The 25,004-nt window shown below is 39.3% G+C and overlaps 2 protein-coding genes across 8 annotated transcripts in view; one reads left to right on the top strand and one right to left on the bottom strand.

The window, feature by feature from the left end:
* Window positions 1–24,849, bottom strand: part of efna3b (ephrin-A3b) — a 114,180-nt gene extending 89,331 nt beyond the window's left edge. The window contains exons 1-5 of one of the 3 annotated variants that reach the window (XM_077575965.1): window positions 24,804–24,849; window positions 24,396–24,455; window positions 23,835–23,930; window positions 22,534–22,655; window positions 6,887–7,027 (exon numbers count right to left, since the gene is read on the bottom strand). In XM_077575965.1, coding sequence (XP_077432091.1) covers window positions 6,887–7,027; window positions 22,534–22,652 — 260 coding nt within the window. In that variant the 5' untranslated portion in view covers window positions 22,653–22,655; window positions 23,835–23,930; window positions 24,396–24,455; window positions 24,804–24,849. The other 2 variants (XM_077575964.1, XM_077575963.1) reach the window with 2 other exon arrangements.
* Window positions 23,607–25,004, top strand: part of efna4 (ephrin A4) — a 50,019-nt gene continuing 48,621 nt past the window's right edge. For all 5 annotated transcript variants that reach the window (XR_013295348.1, XR_013295347.1, XM_077575967.1 and 2 more), the window contains exon 1: window positions 23,607–24,021. Coding sequence is in view for 3 of the 5 variants with exons in the window: in XM_077575967.1 (XP_077432093.1) it covers window positions 23,897–24,021 (125 nt within the window). In the remaining 2 variants the exon portion in view is untranslated. The remainder of the gene's footprint in view (window positions 24,022–25,004) is intronic.

Genomic DNA, 25,004 nt, shown 5'->3' with positions numbered 1-25,004 from the left:
AGACAGTCCAGGGACAAAGATTGACGTTGCAGCAAGTGTATCTACATGATGTCAGTGTGACATCCACATCTTCTCAACACGTGTGATTCTGAAGCGAGTTGGCTGAGCGTGAGGATCTTGAACTTGCAACTGATGCCGAAGGTTGCATTAACATATTTCTTTTTGTTGTTAAAGGTTACAGTGGCTACATTTTGCTGGATTCTTATGCGAAGACAACCTCCGCACCTTCAAAGACATTCCGTGGAGCAACAAATGATGACATCACACCTGGGCAGGAAGGTGGCAGTCGGATGCCATTTGCACTCTCGCCTAGACCGATGCACTGACTTGTAATTGCCATGAGTATGGACTAGAAGATGGCTACGTGGTCTTGTGCTGATAGCCATGCAGACGTCTAAAGGGTGAAATGCATTGTGGGTAGTGATGGTGCATTACGGCTGTGTGGGTGCTTTTAGGGGGCTCGCAAGATGAGAGTGATGGAGGATGACAAACCATTTATGCCTCGCTCAGCAGCTAAAAGCACAAACTGCATGCACAAAATATGTAAACACACACACATATACACACACACACACACACTATATTTCTCCTTGCACTGAGTTTGAAGAGCACCTGTGTTATTTTCAACAATGCGATCTAATGGGTAATAGGTGGCCATGTGCGTGGAATATTTATGACTGTGTAAATGTGTACTATGGAGTCCTGACAGCAAAAAGCATGTAAAACCACTGCAGACAGTTGAGGCTCCGTTCACATGGTAGAGTGAAACCTGAAAGTTGATGCGTCAATCCTAAACTTCTGTGACCATGTCAAAGTATCCTTGAGTCATTTGTGACCATAACGTCATCTATTGCAGGTTTTCGTGTTTTTTTTTTCTTCTTAGTAAAGCCAGTCCAAAAATTGTTTTTATTTTTTTTTTTTAACTTGACTTATGGATAGATGGAAAAATTGATGGATGATGGATTGATTGATTGGTGGATGGATGGATTGATTGATGGATGACTTATGGATAGATGGATAAATTGATGGGTAATGGATGGATGGATGTCAGATGGTTGGATTGTAGGTGATAGACAGATGGATTGATGCATGTATGACAGATGATGGACGGATAACTGATGGATAGATGGATAAATTGAAGGGTGATGGATGGATGGGAGGTGATAGATGAATTGATAGATGGATGGAGAAATTGATAGATGATGGATGGACATAAGGATGGATGAACTGCTAAATCGATGGATGGATGGACAGACAGATGGATGGATGGATGGATGGATGAACAGATGGTTGGATGGACAAACAGATGGACGGACATATGGATGATGGATGGATGGATGGATGGAGAAATTGATGGGTGATGGATGAATAGACGGATGGATGGATGAACGGACGGATGGATGGACAGATGGATGGATGGAAAGGCAAAACATTTACAATGAAAAAGAATCCAAAGAAAAAGTAATTTCTTTCCAATGTATAGCATTCAATTAAACGTGGCATATTTTCATAATGTTGGAGAAAACGTCACCGCAAAAAAAAAAAAAACACGCAACGTCACACCAAAATGTCCCAATGGAGATTTGAACCCAGATTATTATTTTTTTGCCTGTAAGGCAAGCGCGCTGCCCAGAGGCTGCTCCCTCTTTTGAACTACGCGTAAAAAGAAGGCCACAAAAAGACAAAGTCAAACACATGCAATCCTATGACGGCAGCACACCGGACATCTTGCGTGATGCCTCGCATGACATCCTGCACGAGTGCCGTCAGAATAGCAACACTTTGTGCAAGTTTTGCTCAAATACCAAACTGTACAACCTCAACTTTTGCACCCCCAAGAATTTTGCACCCTTGGCGAGCACCGCGCTCAAAAACTCAATAAAAGATTTTTTTTGAAAATTGATGATAAATTAATTAAAAAAACCTCAAAACATAAATATCAAAATGTATTTATGTCAAGATTTAAAAAAAAGAAGAAGCAAGATTTAAAAAATTAAAAATGCAATACAAATCAATAACGTCTCAATGGCTGTTAATTATATAAGAGAGAATAATAGAAGAATAAAAATAACAAAAATGACAAATTAAATCACAAAAATCTTCAAAAAAAGAAAAGTGAAGCTGATCCCAGGGCAGGGGCGGAGCTAAGCCTCACCAAACTGTACAACCTCAACTTTTGCACCCCCAAGAATTTTGCACCCTTGGCGAGCACCGCGCTTGCCCTTGCCACGAAACACCCCCCCCCCTCCTCCCCCCACAGGCCCCCGTTCCCCAAACCACGCTAGCTGTCATATCACACAGACAGCAAAACAACCAAGGGACGTTCTTCACGCGTCTCGTTCTCCCTTGTTTCCTTGTTTAGTTTGTCTCGTGTCGTCCTCAATTTCTTTTAGCAACACCTTCGCCGGAGAGTCGGTGGGAGGGAGCATGTCGACTTGAATACTTAGCAGGTGCGGCCTTGTATTGCGGCTCATTCTTGAGCCTTCTGCTGAAATTAATGATGAGGATGACTAAATGGGCTGTCACAATCCCCCCCACTCGGGAGACTTGCACGGGTGGGCTGCCGGCAGAACGCTTACACACTCAGCTACACGCGAACACACAAAAACAAAGACAGAGGGGCCATTTCTCAAGGTGAAGTGACCTAAGAATGCTTACAGTTGGCGAGAAGAGGAGGATAAAGGGAGGCGAGAGAGGGAACGAGTAAGTAAAAGCAGGTCTGGTCCAGGTGGGCTTCACGCGGTGTTATTTTAGGGGAGAGAGCGAGGCGAAGATGAATGTCGTTAATTAAGACGAGCAGGCGGAGGGAGACGGTGCGGAATTACACAAACACTAATTAGAGGCTTCGTTAGGGGCACGAAATGAGAGCAGCGCATCCATCATCGCCAGACGCCATCCTTCTTCTTCTTCTCTCATTGCCCAGTTTAGCCCACCGGGTCTCCCCGCCCGCCACTTGCCATTCCTCGCCGTCCTCCCGTCTCGTCATCGATTCCGCAAAGCGGTTAACTAAAGAGGTGTCATTAAGCATTGGGAGTCGCAGCAATTTGATTCCCAATATTCTGCTGCAACTTTTTGTCGTTCATCTCAATCCCTGACACGCTGACAAACACGCACACGCGCGCGCGCACAGCCAGTGCCGTGTCGGCGCTATTTTTATTGTCTCGCAAAGCCAGTCGATCCCTCTTCCCCTCCTACATCCAATACAACACATACAGCGTGGCGCTTCTCTTTATTGTTTCTCTTGTCTCTCCTTCACTGCTCTAACCAGGGAGCATATCAGCCGCGCACTGTTGTTGTCTCAATCAATTTCCCTTCCTTGCAGGCACACACAAGCACGGCTAACAGGAAATAATGAGGCATACGTTCGGCAGGGAGGAGCGTTGCCTATGTCAACGTCTGCAATCTTACAACATGGTAAGACTCTTGTATTGTCGTCGTGTTTTTCAAAAGGCGCCTACATGAACTACTACACTATGATGCTTTATGATGGACCAGAATTCAGTCATAGTTGCCGGTCCCACCATATGGAACAACATTAAATATCATCTTTATCCACTTTTAAAACAAAAACACATCTTTATTGCTTTTGACTCGACACGAGACTTGGCTTGTTGCAACTTTTGTGACTCGAGCACCTACGAGAAAAGCTTGCTAGGGTTGACTGAGTTAAAGGTTTCCCTCGAAACAGACTTCATTTATTTTGATAAATGTGAAAAAAAAGAAGTGAATTTTACTAGCCATTTTTTACGCCTCTATACTTTTCTCCCACCACCTCCTTATGATCTCCAAATGGCGAATTGTTTTCTTTTTATATTGAAAATAATTTAAAAAGATGCAAAAAATCTGTTTCAAAATTTAAAAAAAAAATCTTTTACTTAACCTTTTGAACTTATTGACAACAAAAAAAAGCAACAACAAAAAATTCAATAAAATATATATTTTTTGAAAATTAATGATAAATAATTTTAAAAACTCACAAAATATAAATATCAAAATGTATTTATGTCAAGATTTAAAAAAAATAAATATGCAAGATTCCAAAATAAAAAATGCAATAAAAAATCATTTAAGTCTCAATGGCTGTTAATTATACAAGAGAGAATAATAGAAGAATAAAAATAACAAAAAAGACAAATAAAATCACAAAAATCTTCAAATGCTTGTTTGTCTTTCTTGAAATAAATCAACAAGAAAAACTAAAAAGAAAACCCCCAAAATAAACTCCCCCTGACAGCTGATCCCAGGGCAGGGGCGGAGCTAAGCCTCATTATGTGGCACTGAAATGACAAGTGACCTCGGTGGGAAAGTAATAGTTTGATAGCAAAAAGGTGATAGGCTCACAGTTAGAAAATGTATTCTAGAAATAAACTAAATGATTTAGGTCTAGGCCTCATTACTTTTTAGAAGGGCACTGTGCACAGCACATACCTCTGCCAAGGCCAAAGTCATAAAACGACATTTTTTTCTGCGGTGAAACGCATCAGTACCAAAATGTAATGGATTCCTCGCCCGTGCTGCACCCCCCCCTCCACTAAGCTGATTTACTGTAGCCTTTTTATGCCGTTTTTACTCTGCATTAAATGTAATAACGAGGGGGAAAATGTTCTGTCACATGCACAGGAAAAGGAATTGGCTCAATCTAGAAATGATAACTTGACAATGCTGATGTGTGTTAAACGCGAGCCAGCTGCAAGACTTCTAATATGCAACACATGCATTGGGGGAGATGGGGGGGGGGGGCATATTCCTCCCGGGTACAATGTGTTCTGATGCAAGCAAGCTAGCGACTCAAATTATATACTCAAGAAGAAGAAAAAAATGAGAGGGGGGGAGGGGGGGTGCCCATTAGTGGGTGGTTGAGATGCGACATGTAAGACAGAAAAAAAATAATAACTGAGCATGAGCAGAGATGAAAAAGTCACTTTCACATATCTAAGATTTATACTTCAATGCGACTGGCTGAAAGAATGACTTTGCTGCAGGGCTCCTTTTCCCCTTTTCGCCAGCGCTGAATGAAGAACTACTATAAATATTGTAACACTGTTTTTGTTTTCTCCTTCACTTCGGTTGTAGTAAAAGACCACCTAAACTCATTTTTTTCAGCTAAAATGCTGATATTAATCAAGACAGGGAAGGAAATGCAACAGTGTGTAAAGTCTAAAACAGCAAGGATAATAATGAGCTAGACAACATTTAAGTTAATGCATTATGTATCTAAAAGCAGATAACTGTGAGTAATATCAAACTGTACTAGTAATGGACTACTTTGATGAAAATGCATTGCTACCATTTACTAAGGCTGTTGTTTTATAAAGGCTATTAGGGCTGCAGACAATAAATACAGAGCAACCTCAGAGAATGAACACAATCCATTCCAACAGATGGGCTTGATCTCCATTTTGCTTTTATTTTGAAGCTGCTATACGGTTGCTATGGCCCTTATGATGATAATGTATTAGCCACTCTTAGTTTGTTAGGTTTTATGCAAATGAGACTTATAATGCGAATATTATCAGTTGCTATGATATTAGTTTGTCTAATCACTCGCATTTTATCATATAGGCCTTTATTCTGTCATATGGAATCCAGCCCTGCTCTCTCAATCGAGGTTTCTCAGTCGGTGTTTTTTTCGAGGCCATTTAAATCCTCTCTGTTGTTACTTTGTACTTTTGTACACAAAGACTCTCTGTTTCTAACCTCCCATGTCTTGTCTGTGTTCGGGTCCTAATTCCGAACCTCATGTAACACAATCAAAACTAAATCCTAACACTATAATGTTTTATGTAATATGTTGGCCATCTGGATAGGAGTAATAAAAAAAAAGAAGTTTAAGTTAGAAGTAGCATTAAAACCAATTAAATTTCAATTAAGATGACAGTTCAGTTTCCAGTGAAGAAAAAAATGAAAAAAGAAAAGCTAAATAAAAAGCAAAAATGTGCTAAAACTATGGTTTTGCTAGTTTCCCATTTTGGCGGATCGAATAACTTAATATACAGCATATTGCATGTCAAATTCCAACCTTAGAAGTTCTGTAATTAAGACTTGAAACTAGTTTTTGTGTTACTCCCAAAAAAAAAAAAAAAAAAGGGTGAATATTATGATTTGAAGTTATGGTTCATAATGTTCCACTCCAGTCTTCCATTTTGACAAGCACACAAATTTAACTTTCTCTTCAATCCGTTATATTAATAACAATATTACAGTACACAACTATTTCCTTACATCATATTTGATTAGACCTATGAAATGATCATCTTTCTTTTCTGATTGCTTGGGAGATATTGCATGCCTTTAACGTCCTTACGACAAATTTCATTTCAACTTAAGTTACCAAACATTCTTCCTTGCCTTAACCTTTATTGCTGCTTTTGCGTTTTCTTCCACACACACACACACACACACACACACACACACACACACACACACACACACACACACACACACACACACGCACACACACACACACACACACACACACACACACAAAAAAACCCACTTGTGATCAAAAAAGGTGTGACAGAAGTAATACTGTAAATATGAAACAATGTACACTTCTGATTTTTCAGAGAGGCACATTTAATAAATAAAGTCTAACCCATTAATGTGTGGACTTGAGAGGCGCTGGCAGGAAGACGATGTCCCGCCTGGCTGGGAGCTTGACTAATGTTTACCATATTCCCCTCTGGCATCAATCTCATACAACTCTTGGCAGGAAAGCAAATATTTCCCTCAGCATCAAGCTGTTTCTTTGATGATTCTTTTTTTGTTTTTTTGTACTTTAAAAGACGAGTGACACTTGTTGAGGAAGCGCAGGAATCTGCTTCTTTAGCTTGTAATAAATAATACTTCAAGTGTGTCATGGTACGACTCATCACGCTGCTCCTACCCTTTTTCACCAGCGGAAGCAGGACGGGAGCACCACCCTGTGCTCTCTTGATCCCGATGAAGAATTGCCGGCCGCCGCCATGACGGCCGCATGCTGATGTACAGCGGAGCCACTGCGCCGCCTCCCATCGTCCTGTAATCCCTGCAGGTGAGAGAAAGGGGAAAAGGGGGGGGGGGGGGGGTTGAGATGGATTCCCGAGTATCTGATTGAGTAGCGTACAAGATGAATAATTGATAGTCAGGTTCACTGTTCCAGTGAGCACACAGAATGCAGACACACAACACGTGCGAGTCACTCAGGCTCAACTAATCCTCCAGGAAATGTAGTACGTGATGCAATTAGCGGCGGAATAGCTAATGTCGTCTGTGTGTCATCCGATTGTGTGTCTCGGTGAGTGTGTGTAGCACTTTAGGCATGGATATGAATTAAGTTCATTCATAAATGTAAGACTATTGATTGATTTTCAGGGAGTTCCCACCTCTCGCTGAGCTCAACCAAGAGATTTCCATCATGATGACTGTGCAAAAGTATTGGGCCATCATCCGCTTTGTTGATTCTTTTTTTTATTTTTTTTTATAGCAGACTTTTTGGTTGTTCAAGTTTCACTTCACTTGTGACCCATAACGGAGGACAAGCAGTGTAAACTCACAAGGATTTTATTTGTATTTTGCTCAAAAAGGTCATGCACTCTGAATAGAAGAAAATAATGTGTTGTTTTTTTCCCCCTTACTTTCTACACGTCACCTTATTTTTGGGTTTATTATGGAGTGCGTTGACATTAAATATTTATTGACAATAATGTGTTATATGTGACCCAAGGTTATCTTAGTTAACAAAAATTAATGAAAAAAATGAAACAAAAATTCAACAAAACGAAATAAAATAAAAATGGTTTTTAAAAAAACTAAAACTGACTGAAACTACATGTTATGTTTACAAAACCAACTAAAACTAACTATAATTATAACAAATTAATTACTAATTAGTTTAATACATGAACCTTTACGGATGGTTTTAAATGTGATTTTAAGTATATTTATTTGAATATTAACTGAAATAAAGACGTTTGACAGAGTGATGTTTTCATTTTACCATGGTGTTTATAACTATTGTGCACAAGTCAAAAAATAAATGGATGGGAAAAAACGAAAACTAATACTGAAACTAACTAAAAACTCAACTAAATCTAAGCATAAAAATAATAATAATAATAAAAAACGAACAGAACCACCCTGAAATAACAAAACTCAAAACGAAATAAAAACTAACTCAAATGAAAATGTCCAAACTATAATAACCCTGATGTGACCTCACTAGTCTAAACATGACATTCTGATTAATATTAAATTATGCAGCAAAATGCAGCCGTTTTTATCCATCTCGGGAAGCGGCCATTTTGCCACTTGCTGAAGATGACTTGACTGAAGATCACATTACAGTTGCTCAGGGCTCAGGCAACGACCAATTACAGCTCACCTGTTTTCTGAAGCTGAGCTGTGATTGGTCGTTGCCTGAGCCCTGAGCAACTGTGATGTCATTTTCACTCGGCAGCAAGTGGCAAAATGGCCGCCCTCTGATATTGATAAAAACGTCTGGATTTTGCTGCTTAACTCATATTACACTAACGCAATATTAACCAAAACACTATATTTAGACTAGTGGGGGTGCATAGAACATATTATTGTCAATAAAATTGTTTTTAGGTTAGCTTGCCCATTAATGCAGGTGAACATAGACACCAACATTACACAACCACAGTGACTCATGATCTTAGAAATTAACTGAACATACTGAACATACTAATTTACAGTATTTGTACAATTTAAAACTAAATGTTTATGAAATAATTATGCAAAATATTATTCTTATTAATTCACAGTTGTTGCCTACATTTTTTTTTTTTGTATTCCTGTAAAACCAACCAAGCTTGATTGACTTCATGGCCTTTCAAGGTCTCTATTAAGGATTTTGTCCTTTTACACCAACACAATGGATTTGAAATAAAACAATCACACTGATTGAAGCGTATACTTCCAGTTTGAATTCAGGAGGTTTCACAAAAATTCAATGTTCGCCATATAGGGATTGCCGTCACTTTATGCCGAGCACTGCCTTCAAAGCATCCACAGTTTATATGAAAAGCACCACTTTCAATATGATTCATAGCACACCACATCATAAGCACAGTACCACTTTTAAAAGACCCAAAGCATACTACATCATTTTTCAAATACGGTTTGGTGGAGGCAGTGACCTTTGCACTATGGACTCTTCATAAAAATGGCTGTAATTCTTACATGACTAATATTACATTTTTACTTTAGCTGAACTTCAACCTACTTCTGGACCTCGCTGCGTCCGTACACATCCCTGTAATCTGTCAAGTAATTGCAGATTGACAAGTAAAGCGAAGGCCAACACAAGAACTCAAATACTTTTGATTTACAGATTCTAAATGTTGTTAGAATGCATCACACTCAATTTTTAGCTTCTCCTGTGCGTTAGTGGAAAAATCTTTTTTCGCCGCTTTTGTATTGATCCGCACTCTATGCAGTAACTGTCTTATCGAGCGGCTCATCATCTGTCAGCCGCTGATGTTTCTTGTTTAGTTTCGGGGATTAAATTGGCAGGCCCGACGCCGGCTTTGCAACCGAATGTTTGGATTGCAGGAACGACAACAACGCGCGTTTGCCGCCCGGCTGGAGGCCAGTCCGCTTCCGTCGCCTCTGCTCGAGGCTCCCCGACCGTGCTCGGCTTCATTCTTGGTGTCATGTGGTCGACTGAAGAAGGCCAGGCCAAGTTTCTTTACATCTCTGCCAGCGAAACGAACTTTACATGAAAGCGTTCAACGACATTTAAAGAGACTCAGAGTTGTAACTATAAATATAGCGGATTAGCAAAGAGGAAAATCCTGTCAACCATCCTTTATAGTTAATACAGTGCCAGCTCCAACAAAATGCATTTACTGTATATACATGACCACATGCAGCAGCATGTTGCGGAGAAAATTTCCATCACAGAAAGGAACTACAAACATTTCAACAACAAGAACAAACAAGCAACTATATAATGCTATCAATGGTTATCCTTACAGTCATTATAAACGTATTAATCCATTACCTTTGAGTGACCAATGACTAATTTGCATACAGTGACATCATGTTAAAATTAATTGGCTGGGTGCCAGTCAGCAGAGCAGTCTGATGAGCATCTCATTAGTCTTCTTATTTGAATAACTCTTAGTGCCGATATGCTCCCATTTCAAATCCCAATCCTGGACTTTCTCATTCCCACCCCCCTTATTCCCGCCGCTTCCTTTGGATATTTAGTTTGATTTATGGCCTCTTGCAGGAAAGGTTGGCATTTTAATAACTCAAGTGAAAAAGGAGGGAATGTGCAGGAAGGCAGAAGGCCAGTAAGCAAAAACAAATAAATAGATACAATAAAGATTCGGGTTCTCTTTTATCTTGGTGGAACTGTGCGGCTCTTTCATCCGGCTAAATGATGGAGCCCACATGGATGTCACTTTGAGCTCCTCTGATCTGCGGTGAGGAAAAATACATGGACGCATCCAACAGAAGTAATAGATGTCAACGCTGACGGGAATAAAAATATTAAAAAAAACTGACGATGACACAGAACAATATTTCCTCAAGAGAATTTACAAAAAAAAGCAACATGATAGTGTAGTGGTTCATTTAGCATCCAGTCGCTGTCATTGACAGGAGTGTCCAAATTAATAGGAAATACAAAGACAATCAATAAACGAGAACATCAATAAATAAAAGAAAACATTTACAAATGTAGTCTTATCAAGGCAATTTACAAAAGAGAACATTTATTCCTATTCATTTTGACACTTCTGTGACTCTATACGGAACCATTTCTAAATACTTTTAAATGTTTAAATACTATTTATAATATTCCATATTCCATTCCACATTAGCTATATTTTTCATAAATTGTCAGACGATTATTTTTTTTTAAATTGTAATTAATCACATGACTTCAATAGTTAACTCACGATTAATCGCAAATTCTTTATCCGTTCTAAATGTACTCATACACTTAGCATAAAAGTGAGGAAAAAATGTTTAATAGAAAGATGGCTGCGTCTTTTAATCGATACAGTATTTTCATAAAAAAATCATAAAATTGAGTTAAAATGAAAAAGATGTACTGTACTGTAAAAAACGAGTGTGATATTGAGTCATTTTTCTGCCACTAGATGGCATAATTGCATTGCTGACAGTTCAGTGCATTTTTCTTTTCATATTAAGAGCTTTCTAATGTTAATGAAGTAACTTGTAAAATATAACTTGAGCCCAGCCTCTACAAATATATGCATTATTATTACAATTATTACTGCTAAATTTTGACGTGGACGTGTCTTCTGTGTTGCGACTGGAATTCCCCCAGTACAGGCTTTCCAAATAAGGAGCGTGTAAAAAAAAAAAAAAAAAAAAAAGTGGCATTAAAGGAACTTTGAATTGACTCAAAATTAACACACTCATTTTGACACCTCTACTTGTAATAATATTAAGAGTTTAATCTCATTTCAATTTCAATATGATTTTCCCACTATTACAAGGCTTGGCCTGTCGACAGACATCAACATTTCTGGCGCCTGAACCGTCTAAAGTCGAGTAGATTAATATGATACTAAAAACAACTTCCCGCTGTACTACTTCTATTTGAACGAGGTAAAATCCCTTTTAACATAGTGTTGAAAATCCTATTAAATTTGTTTTATGTGAGACTGAGAGGCGATTATGGGATAGTGTCCACATAATAAGAAGTGAGAAGCCCGGTGTAGAAAAGAGAAGCGGAATAGAGCAAAGATAGCGAGATACACAGCAGGAGATTTTCTTTTTTCTTTTTCTTTTTTTTAAACACCAAACGGAGCCTTTATTTAGATGGCAATTATTCACGCTGGTCATTAGAGAGCCGGATCACTTTCGCTCATTTACTGAAAGACGACGAGGGCAATCATTAGGAGATATCACTTTCAGCCCGGCCCCTGATGAGGGGAAGACGAGGCAGTCAGATAGCAGTCTGGAAGTCCACATCCTCCTCCAGCCATGAGAACATAACTGGCAATTAATAATTCAAATCACAAAACCATAAAGCAGCGTGTCAACATGTGGGAGTTGATATTGTTGTCGTGTCTCAACGGAGGCAAGTAAGACGGGAGCTAATTATTTTTAAGAATCTTCTTCTTCTTGTTGTTGCCGTCTTTGACCGCTTCATCAAGTGAAAGTGTCTGCGAAATTAATTCCAGTGAAAACATTTGGATTATTGTAATAAAGCTGCAGATTTTCTGTAATTGAATGTTTGTGTGTTGCATTTGCAAATCTGTCAAAGGTTGTGATGGGAGAACAAAAGTGAGGCGGCGGCGGCGGCTTATTCACACACATAAACACTTGTGCGACTCTGCATTGATAACTCCCAACAAAAATCATTGACAACAAGGAGGGGGGGGGTCTGCTGTTTTTTGTATCTCTCAACCTATAATTTGAAATGCTCGGGTAAGCTTGAAAGTCTCCTGAGGGAACAATTATCTATCTTTGAGGCTGCCAAATGTCCATCTGATTGCAGCCCACAATCACGTACACACGAGAAAATGGAAAACATTCCAACACGTCGTAAATTATGAAAATGTTCGCGTGTATAGCGCGTCCTGAAAGCTTTGATGGACCATCTCATTGTTACGAGAAACTTTCTCATCCCAACGAGAAAAGTTCTCATCATTTTCTCATCAAAACATTTTCAACTTAGTTTCAATGAAATATTTTGAAATGTTAATAATGTGCTATCTTAAGACTTAGTTTTCACCTAAAAAAAAAAATAAAAATTGCAATATTGCCTGAGATTTATCTTATAGCTGGACAATGAATGTAAACATGTTTGAACATTAAATAAAGTGCAGTGAACAATTTCTAGGTGGTTCTTTTCTCCCACCCATGTTTTATTCCTTTTCCCGATTAGATTTTGTGAATTTTTGTCACTGTTGTTTTCGTCATTGACGAAATTGTCAGTACGTTTTGTTATCTATCATCGTCTCAATGAATGTCTTCTATTTTAGTTTTTGTTTCATTTTTGTCTGAAAAATTTTTTTTTCAGCAACAAAATTAGCACTGGAGAAGACTAGCAAGTAAAGCAGCAAAGTCTTTTATTATAAAATCCCAGATGAAAATTTAAGCAAATTAGGTCATTTTCCCTCAGAAATACATACAAATAGTTAAAGGGCCTCCCATGCTAGCATGCAATGGACTACTTTCTCTAGAAAGTTTCTCGTTCTAACGAGAACATTTCTCATCCTAATGAGGAACACATTAAGACACCCCCCCACCCCCCACCCCCTGCCCCCGCCCAATGCCACATTAGATATACAGACGCTCACCTACTTACGAACATTCGAGTTACGAACAACGGTACATACGAACATGTCTGCGCGCATGCGTGCATGTCAAAAAATGTTCGGAAAGAGATGCTGTAAGTTAGATTTTGTATTGCGCACCTTTTTCCGAGTACTGTAGTGCTTCTTTCCGCCGCTAATACCGACGCTTGGCGCTGTGAGAGCTCACCCAGCATTGGAGGCTCAGCAACGTGTCGAGGAGGAGGAAGAAGAAGAAACGCCTGTCGCTCATAGATAAAGCCATCGCACTCTTCGAGCAGCAAGACCCAAATATTGAACGTTGCACAAAGGTTGCAAATCAATTGAATGATGCCATACAGTGCTACCGCATCATTTATGATAAAAAAGAAGAAAACTGTGCAATCGTAGTTAGATCGCTTCTTTCGGCCAGTTTCTAGTAAATCCTCCAAGGAAGATACTCATCAACCCTCATCTTCTTCTCCGCGACCCTCAACTTCTTCCTACATTGAAGTAACGGAGGAGGAAGTAACTTTTGAAGCCCATTCCAGCGACGACGAAGAACCTCTCATGATATAAAATCCTCCTCTTCCTCCTCCTCCTCCTCCATCAAATCCTTAAGCATTGAGTACATCTTCCAAAAGTAAGTTAAACTTCATTTTATTTATCTTATTACGTACATGTACATACTGTGTGTGTCTCTCGCTCTCTCTCTCTAACATACGTAGTACAGTACTGTACGTATTGTTTTTAAACATAAATTATAATACAAAATATAGCACTGAAGCAACTTACGAACAAATTCACCTTACGAACGATCGCTCGGAACGTAACTCGTTCGTAAGTTGGGGAGCGTCTGTATTGTTTAACAATATGTTTATTTGTGGGTTTGAAATTTGGTAGTAATCAATCAAGCCACTGTTTGGTCAACGAGGCCTCATGTTTCCAAATGTTATCACAGGTCAAAGATGGCATTTATGACATGAGAAGTTTTTTCCACCACAAATTGTTTTTTTCACTGTGTCTCACGTGTAACCTTGCTCTCACCTCTCACCTAATATTTGTGGATGATTTGGGGAGTCACTGTGCATCCTTGGCAGCATCTTCTCTGCATCACTCTGTGTTCTCAGTGTGCATTGTTTCCACCTCTCTATCCTCTCTGTGCAAAGTCATTCTAAACACCCCACCCTGAACACCTCAACAATTTATCCTCTCTCCCTCCCTCCTGTCCCCCGCTCCGTCCCAGATGGACACTTTGAGATGAACGAGGCTCCGGCTGTGGAATCCTGCCAGCATTGAGTCATTGAAGGTTGTGCCTTGATCTCTATTTACCACAACAAGCCACCTCACTCTTCATGCTCGGCTATCTTAGAAAAAGGAGCAAACTTTCTGCCTAAATGCTTTTATAAGCAGCCAACACGAGAAGAGTTTAATACAAGTCAGATAAAGTGTGCCAGGTTTGAACCGCTCATCATTTGAGGAGGCTGCCAAGGGGTTCGCCTGCGGGTCGCGTGACTCACAATAAAGAGAACGCCTCATAAATTAATCTTTTATCCTCTTTTAGGAGTTGTGTGATTTTTTCCCCACACACAAAAACACTAGCACACAACCTTGTCCATTCAAGTAGTTAGAGTGAAACATCTAAGGTCAAACACAACTCAAACTTCAAATTTCTGCCACAGTAAATCTTAAAATCTATGAATAGGCAAGGTTTCAAGTGTCATGTAAGCTTTCTTAACATATACAACGAAGCGTTAAAAATATTATTAAGTTCCTAAGTTCCCGTGTGACATTCTGTGTTTGGGGTCAAACCGTTTTTTTTGTTAAACCATGCTACGTTTATTACACCCTTAAAACTGCTGGGTCAAAAATAACCCAATGTTGGTCAAAAGTTGGACCAAATTTGACCCAACTTTGGGTTGAAGTTGGGTCAAATTAACCCAATTTTGTTTTGTATCAAAACAACAAAATAACCCATAGTTGGGTCAAATTGACCCAAATAGCGGGTCGGTCCATTTTTTAAACAAAAACAACCCAATTTTGGTCAAAAATTGGACTGACCCTGACCCAACTTCAGCCCAAAGTTAGGTCAAATTTATCCAATTTTGTTTTGTATCAAACCAACAAAATAATCCAAATTTGGGTCAAATTGCCGAAGTAACAGGTCAGTCCAATTTTTGACCAAAATTGGGTTAGTTCTGACCCAGCAGTTTTAAGGGTGTATTATTTTCTAGTATTAAGTACTACGTCGTAGTACAGTATCTCAAAATAGAAGACTTTTCTTTGACTTGTCCTATTTGATATCTGGCACAAAAGCAAACAAACTGAGGAAGGAGAGAGAATTTCCGATAGTGATCAATATGACATCAGATGATGTCATATTGACGGAAGCAAGGGTTTAGCCACATAAACACTAACATGTGTTTCGTAATAGTCATCATATTATGCGTGTAGTTGGTTGTTGTTAAGCTTACCATGTCCACCCTGTCGTATGAAATCTGAAATATATGTTAAACAGCACACAGTCAGCTTGCCAACTGAAACATGTTGCTAAGGGAAAGTCGCATAGTGGACCTCATTAAACATCCGTCCTGTCATTGTCCACCCTGTCAGCATGCTGACAAATTGTGCGGTTTGCAACCATGTTGTTTACTTGCCGTTAAAGAAAGTGCATTGTGTGTTCAAAATAAAAAAAAAATATGAATCAATGAAAAGATTGAATATGTAGTTTTCATATGGTTTCACCTTGACACTGAAACATGCTGCTTTGTGGCAGAACAAAGAGGGAGGAAAAGCCAAACAAGGTTGAACAACAAGAAGCATAGTTGACACTTATCAGCAACGGAGAATAAAAGGAAAAGTCGCTTGTCACAATTGCATTGCTCACTTGTATTCCGCTGGGTCTACTTACACAGTCAATAGTGATGGATAGCACACAAGAGCAATAAGATGCCTTATTTGCTTCATCTACTTACATGTAGCGCTTCTCCACAACAACAATAAAGACTATTAACATGCTCGATTGTCTTTTTGTTGTTGTTGTTGTACCAGTCCAAAAAAAAAAAAGTTGTGATAGATGACATCAATGTACAGCTGTACAATTGAAAAAAAAATAGGGGAAATACAAGAAGCAAGAAATGGGGGAGGTAAGACAGTGCATCAAAAAAGCATTCAATAAACACGTCGCCATGGCAACCCAGATGTAATTTGCCTGGTGAGGAAGATGGGGAGCAATGGAAATTGAGGGAGAGTGATGGAGAGATGGGAATAGAAAAGCATTTACCGTCGCTGCTTGAGTCTAGAGGTGTAATTACGGGAGCGGGGGAGAGAGAGAGACAAAAAGAGAGACACACACAATGCATTTTTTTTTAATATACAAAAAGGAGTAATTGTGATGACCGCATCATCAAAGTGCCACAATGGTAAATGAGTGGCAAGAATAAAAAGGCATACGGGGGAAGAAACAAAAAGACTCAGGGTAGTCCACCCAGGACTCAAAATGAAGGACTATCAAGAGAAAATTAGTGGGACTGGAATAAAAGTAAAATGGAGGCTTGATGACAGTCATTGGGGTGCAGAAGAGTGATTGTGTGATTTAAACATGAACGCGTATGGCCCACCCGCAAAGGAAGAGGCCAAAAATAGCAGGATTATTAAGGGGGGGGGGGGGTGCATGTGTGTGACAGACGCAAATATATACTGTATGTGTCTGTGTGTAGCTGATTAGTGCCCCTTGCAATTGACTTGGTGTCAGCCTGTATAAGTGCAGATAAGAGCATGAAGAGGCTACTGACACGGCTGTACAAGAGCAATGGGGAGGAGGCAATGGAGGGAAGAAGGGTCATAAAGATGGAGGGGGGGAAAAATGAAACAAGAAAAATGGTCCACTTCATCTTGCGAACACTCCTCTGAGTGCAAGCAGAGGACAGGAAGTCAGAAAAAGTCCACAAATGGACAGCAAACTTGGGAAATCAGGAGCAAAACTTGGCAGATGACAGCAAGGCAATCGAGTGTTAGCGCAGAGGAAAATCTGATTGCTCGCTCAACAGGGAAACATTTATGCTGAAAGGTTGCAATGTAATCAGTTGATCTTGATTGATGTCCGCCATTTTGAGTAGTTAGACAGGTTCTTCCTCGGACAATTGAAAAATGTCATAATTACATGTTAAATGTGATTGATTCAAAAACAGAATCAGCTTTATTGCCAAAGTACGCAAAAACACACAAGGAATTTGTCTCCAGTGGTGGCTACACTAGTAACAAGCAACTATGACAACAAAGACGTAACAGTACCATATATACTGTAGTACCTAGCAATAATAGCTGTGCTAATGATGCAGAGAGTCGTCAAGCAAAGATAAAGTGACCAAGATACAATTTAGAATGTGCAATGATGCAGAAAGTGCTTGAGCACTTTAGAGTGTCTATGGTGCTGTGGAATATTGATCAGTAACAGTTACACAAAGTCAATAGCATTCTTGCTTTGAAATTGTGATGATATATATAGCATTTTAATGTTTTTAGTTGAAAATTTTAACTGGTAACTGGGGTGGAAATGTACCACAGACAGATGCATTTTTAAATCAATAGCATTTTTGCGTTTTTTTTTTTCCCTCCCATTTATATCTTCTTCCTTTAAATAATGGCAAAAAAAAACAGGACCAAAATGACAGTTGGGCTCAGCCATTTTGAATTTCAAATATTGAAAAATTTATCAGGTTTTTGCTCTAATTTAACTTTTTTCTTTCAATAAGGCCAAAACACAAACATCCCATTTGGCTTGAGTTACCTTAATTACTTTTTTTTTTTTTACTATAATAATTCACAAGTTAAAAGTGTGATTGGGAAGTGCATGCAGGAATGTCTCTGAGCCCACTTTGCATTGGATATCATTCAAAATCATTGCATTGATAAAAAAAAATAAAAAATAAAAAAAATTCACACACAAACAAATACAGAAAACTTATATTGGTTAATGTTGGGCTGGTGACATCGTATTATCGCCTTCTTTTGAAGAAAAAGAAAATCCAAACTTTTAGTGAATTTTAGCTAAATTGGTTCCAAAATCTGTCACCTTTTATTGGACATCACTCCAAATCAATACAGAGGTGAAGAAGAGAAATACAACAATCTGAGCTCTGAACTCACCTAGAACTAATATCAATTTCTGTTATGTGCAAAATATGCAGCCACGGAGAGCAGAATCTTAAAGGGGCTGGCAAAACACCCTAAAAAGAAAAACAATAAGGTACATGAAGTCACTGGCACACTTTGCACCCCTTTGTGGACACATAATGTGTTTTCAAGACTTTTGCTAATAAATGTTGAAGTGATTGGTTATCGGCGTCAAGGAAGTACGACATCTTTTTGTTCAAAGATTTGAGTCCTGAGGGAGGAACTAAAAGGTAGGAAATGAGTGGGAGTGTCATGGCCGCAAATGTATTATGGTAACAAGTCGTAAACGAAATATTTGGGAGCACTCCAAGCTCACTGAAGTAGAGGCTCTATCATTGAGCCTCAGCAGCAGATGTGCACTCGTAACAAGGGTGCCACTTATGGAAAATGGCAAGGGTGTCACCACATAGAATACACCACTACCACCGTACAACAAAACACTCCCTCAATGAATGGAACAACAGCCAACAGGTAAAGTAAAATGTGAAATATGGGAAAACATAAACAACATCTAAACAATCCAATTGACAATTACTGCAACTATGTGAAGTGAAAAAAATGAAGGCTTGAAAATTCCTAAGTGTTGACAACTAAATTTGCAGCCCATCTACCACTAGCAATTCGGCTCACATATATTCTCAGAATCTTACTGTTACTGTGGAGCTCAAAGTTGAAATATCACAAAGCCACAGAAAACACCCTGAACGCATTCAATAACAATGAAAACGTGGCACAAACATCAATAATAAAACTTTCCATCCTAATGAGTCACTCAGACAGAACATGCAGGCTGAAAGATCCCTCGCCAGGAAGTGATGGAAAACATATTTGACCATCGAGAAGATCAACGAAAGCCAAAATCAGGACACATGACGGATGGATGGGCTGGAGGATGAAAATAATTATTTTGGAAGCAGTACAGAGGCATGGCAAGTTTTAAAAAGTAAATGTTAAGGAAAGACAAGTAGACGCAGCACATTTGGAGTCGAGCTGCGACTAGAATGTGGAAATCAGCATGGAGGGGGGAAAAAACAAACACCTTCAGCTTTGCAATCAAGCCACTTTTAACTTAGTTCATCATAACTGCACACTTCAATCAGCGATCCCCATGAGGTAAATAACGCCACGGTTCCAACCCGGGTCCATTCAAAGTCAAAGTAAGAATCATTCTCATGGACACCAGGAAACAATAACGAGTATCCATGTCACGACTTGTAGAAGAACAAATCTTGGCCGACATACCAGTACAGTGCATGTACAGTAAAACTGTATGACAGCTTAATTATAAGACACGTAACTGCAAAAGTCTGGCTTGGTTCAGCTTCCAACTTATGCTAGTCCTTTGCATGTGTTGTTTTGGCAATGCTAAAATAAATGTAAATTTGTAGCTACTTTAGCAAAGTCATACACAGTCAACACCAGGATTCAGTTCATGTACATTTTACTTTCCCTTTGACTTCACTTACTGGTATTTTAAACAAAAGCAAAAGGGTTGCTAAAGGGACACTTGACTCGTTTAGCCATTTTCAGCAGTAATACCTTGAAAAACACATTTTGCCGCTTGCTGTCGACTTAAAATGAAATGATAGGTGCTCAGAGCTCATGTAATGACCAATCACGGCTCACCTGTTTTCTGGGTTTGGTCAAGGAACAAACTAAGCCACGATTGGTCATTACCTGAGCAATGAGCATGAGCGTGTCCTTTTCAGTCGACAGCAAGTGGCAAAATGTGTTTTAAAGTTATTAATTGTACATGGAAATAAGTTATCAAATTATAGACAAAATATTAACATTTTATTGCCCAAAATGGCTAAATGAGTCAAGTATCCCTTTAAAGGGCAAGTCAGCCTTCAACATTTCTTGGCAATATATGTGACCTCACTAGTCTAAACAATATTACATTTGTGGAAAAGGAAATATGCAGCAAAATCCAGCCGTTTTTAGGGGGCGGCCATTTTGCCACAAATGAAGATGACATCACAGTTGCTCAGGGCTCAGACACCAATCACAGCTCACCTGTTTTCTGAAGCTGAACTGTGATTGGTTGTCACCTGAGACCTGAGCTACTGTGATGTCATTTTCATTCGGCAGCAAGTGGCAAAATGGCCGCCTTCTGGTATTGATAAAAAAAACGACGGGATTTTGCTGATTTAGTCATATTCCACTAACGCGATATTAACCACAATACCGTATTTAGACTAGTGGGAGTGAATAGAACATATTATTGCCAAGAATTTTGGAGTTGACTTCCCCTTTTTAACAAAAGAACCTGAAAATAAAATATACCCAAAGGATTGTGTGACGCAAGACTCCATCGTCAAGAGGTTGTGCTTCAGATTTGACTACAGTTAGCTTCATTTTTCCCTTGCATAACAATTGAAAATGTTAAAGGTTAGTTGGCCCATCAGTTTGGCTCCACCCTCTCCATGTCCCTGGATTCAGTCACGTTCGGCCACGTCACTCAGTGTGCGATTGGCCTAAAATTTTAAAACCTCTTCAGTTTTCTAGTCAGTGGTGCACCCGTTCTCTGACCCAAAGTCTGCTGGGATAGCCTCCAGTAACTAATCAGTTGAAAACGGATAGATGGAAGCTTTGCAAATTTCACCTCACGTTTCCGTCTCTTCTTCCAAGTAGAAGTATGCATATTTAAATGTCAACTTTCCCAAATTAGTTTGGGCCTCTGGAACACAACATAAAAACAGGCCTTTGCTCTAAAGTCATTAATATTTTATACTTCTTTTTTTTTTGACAGATAATAATCTTGAAGTATGAGCAGACATGCATTAACCTGCAAGTGCACATTTTGCAATTAAAAGTAATGCAATGCAGTGCATGCAAATACCAAGTCCTGGCATCCACCGCAGCGATGTGGTCCGACAGATCAGTCACAGTGAAAAAAAAAAGACCCCTCGCGGAGCCTTTTCCTCCTCTGTGGTCCTCACTGTATTTGCTGAGGGAGCGCTTGCTCACCAGCGGGGACAAATTAGCCACATAGGAGCACTGAGGCATCATGGGAAATTAATGATCTCCAGGAAGTGAGCTAATGAGACCGCACACACACACACGCATGATAGAATATAGATAAAGCAACAGGAGGGGGGGAGAAGGCGCCTAATAAAATGCTATCAATCGATGAGCGATAGAGGCGCTATAACACTCACGCGCACACAGTGTGAGAATTCAATAATTAGAGAGGACCACCGGTGGATTTCACCCACGGTGGTGCTGTGATTACTGTCCCTACACCCTCCCCTGGGGTGTGTGACAAGCAAGGAATTAACACTTATCTCACATAAACACACACAACAAATGAGGGGAGTGCAGATAACGGACAAAAAGGATTGCTGTGGCTCAATTGTGTTTGACCACCTTGTGTGGTGGGTACCTGAACGCACCATTTGCTAATCTAGCTGTATGTAGTTAGAAAGCACAAGAGTGGGAAAACATTTTCCTATCAGTGGCCACTTCACTTTTTATAAAGTCCTCAAGAGAGCCATACTAAATCTATTTATTTGATTTTTTTTTTTATAACAGTTCCTCTGAGGTTTTATCTGTTTTTAGAATTGCATATGGAGGTCCGACTCAATTGCTCGAGTGGGCTGTAAATGGCCCATGGGCAGTAAGTTCCCCATCCCTGAGTTATAGTGCAGGTGTCTTTTTAAGGAGGTGTTTTGGTTCAAAAATGTGTTTTTTACGACTAACTCACCCAGTACGGCAACAAACCAGGTGCTGACAGAAAACAGGGCAAACAAGGGGGAGGGGGATTAAGGCTTTTTAAGGACATTAGTGGTGTGCAAGATTCAGTATTGATCAGATAGTAAATACGGATCCAGTATTGTTAATATCAATATTGATGTGTTTAATAGTTATGGTGGCTGCATCAAGAAATTAATAAATTTGAATTAATTTTCATGTGTTTTTGTGCCTTTTTAAATTATTTTTTATTATTCAATAATTAAAAACTTGAAACGTTTTTGTTCAGAGTTAAAATGCCGACTATCCCTTTCACATTTAACACAAATAAACCAACAAATGGCCAAAAATAACATTAACATTAAGGATGACAAAAAATATTATTTTCACAGGTTTTATTTACCTGAAATTCATGTTGTCTGCCAAACGAAAAGTTTGCCAGTAAACTCTCCCTCTGGTTAGGATGTCTTCGTTTCTCTTCCATTTTGCATTTCTGCAGCTCCTTCTTTTCTGACAGGTCATTTCCTACATGTTTGAATAAATGAGTGGTGAATAAAACTGTAGCAGTGCATACAGGAGCAAAAAAATACCTCATGTATCCATTTTATGACATTGATATAGATCATTAGCAATAGTATCAGTATCAGTAATAGGGCCACTTTTATGAAATTCGCATGAACAAAATGTCAATACAAATAGCTTGAGCTAAGCAGTAGTGGTGGTTAAAATGTTCATGTGATTATGTAATTTCCTTCCATCCAGTGGGAAAACTGAACTCGTTGCCTGCACCCACTACACATCAGTGACTTGAATATGTAATATTTTTATGATACAGTATTAATTAATTTAGTTATAACTATCCAATTTTGGAATACAATAAATAAAAATAATGCATGTGTAGAATTTTTTATTTTACAAATTTGCACTTGCATTATTTACAAAAAAAGAAGAAACTATTTAGTTAGATAAATATTACAAATAGTATATGGTGGTTTTTTATGAATTAATAAATTTTAATCAGCCACTACCACTTCTTTTTTTTTTTACGAGCAAAACTAAACAAATTTAACGGGACTCTCATTACAAGTGTGCACACCTGAAACTAATCTGCCCCACAACAGAAGATGACAACATAATTTTTATCATGTGGATGTTTAAAATAGGTATTTAAGGAGCATGTGTCATTTTGAGGTGAGGACACACCCTGAATGAGAAGTTTCCATCTTAAATTACTATATTTATTTACCTTGCGCAGTATTTATCACCACAGGAATGGAAGAGACTATTTCCTGGAAAAGCAGAATGGCGTCAACATGCTGCTGTCTGTCTACACCAGTCGGCGCACGTCACTAGCAATTGGCGCTCTCTTGTATGACCACACCCTTGTGTCCTGATTGGCCCAAAGTTTTCCCAACCACGCCCCCCCTAACCTTAGCGGCTCCACCCTCCCCCTTACTGCAGTGCAACCACTTTTGAACCAAACCTCCTTCTGTCACATCCTCACTATAATCTTCACCTTTTTTATTATTTTTTTTTGCTATTTAAGGAAGCGAGCCGGCCGAAAATGAAGATTTTGGATAAACTAGCAACAAGTCCTCACTTTGGAGGCGCCAAACTTCGTAGCATTTAGTGACTCCCTTAAGTCACCTTACACAGAATGACGTACGTTCACTGTTAGCTGTTCAAGTTGTTCGGTCTTATCACCTGTTTTGTGTTTTTACACCTCTGAAGTGCTGCGTGCGCGGCCCCGGTGAGGCGTGCGCGTGATGGGCTCCCTCATTTGGACCCCGGCCACCTTACCTGCATGGAAAACCACTTTTTTACTTTTAAACATCATCTCAGCCGTCGTGAGCAAAAGGCACGCAGTGTACTGGAACTCCACCAACAGCAGGTAACTAAAACTATGCTTGTTTTTGTTTACGTATAAGCTTTATTTCTATTACAGTATTGCCTTTAAGGTGCAAATATCTGTCATATCTTCTCTGCACAAGCCTGGCTGGTCTGAGCTTGCGCTGTTGCTCAACAACCAATAATAGGTAAATAAATGAGTCAGTAGAAGGAATCTCTGCCATGCAGCACACCTCTGACTCACCTGCTTTCACCTGTGCACCTTTTATTTTTAACCTGACTACAATAATGGATTCTTCTTGAATAGCGTAGTTTTGCCCTTGAATGTTTTTTTGTGTGCCCAAATGGAAAGTGGAGGTTGTGACGGTTCATGTGTGTGGGGGCGGTGGACCATTAGCAATGCCAACCTTGGCTCACCTGCTGATCCAGGTGCTCCTCGTAGAGGTAATTGAAGGGTACAAGTGGGGGTGGGGGAACCTGCAGGCAGAAGTAGGGCCGTGGTTCTGAAGTCTGATTTGGCCGTCATAGCTTAGTGGAGTGCGTGTACAAAGTGGATGCAAATGTTTCATTTTGTACAATGGAACCTCTGATTTGTTAGTATAAAAAGTCCAGGAAAGGCAAATGGGAACTGTTGTTATTAAACCAGTTTTTTAAGTATGATTTTATCAGTGCAATTATCATGCAAGTGTGTAACAAAATATAAAGAGGTAGGGTACCTGGAATTCCAGGTTCTTGTGAAAATAAAATGAAAATATATACAATATAAAAGATAAATAATTTCAAACACATTTTCCCCACATGTCTGGGGGGAAAAAAATACCATACCTTGAGTGAAGCATGGTGGTGGCAGCATCATGCTTGAGGGCTGTTTTTCTTCAGGTCGCTCTGGGGCCTTAGTCAATGTGAAGGGAATTATGAACAGCTCCACATACAAGTCAGTGTTGGCACAAAATGTTGTGCTAGAAAGCAAACAAAAGAGAAAAAGCCTACTAGAACATCTGAACTGTATTGGGGGTTAATCAGAGG

This window comes from Vanacampus margaritifer, chromosome 9, assembly GCF_051991255.1.
Source record: "Vanacampus margaritifer isolate UIUO_Vmar chromosome 9, RoL_Vmar_1.0, whole genome shotgun sequence".
In the NCBI taxonomy this organism is placed as follows: domain Eukaryota; kingdom Metazoa; phylum Chordata; class Actinopteri; order Syngnathiformes; family Syngnathidae; genus Vanacampus; species Vanacampus margaritifer.
This window is presented reverse-complemented; position numbering and strand designations above follow the sequence as displayed.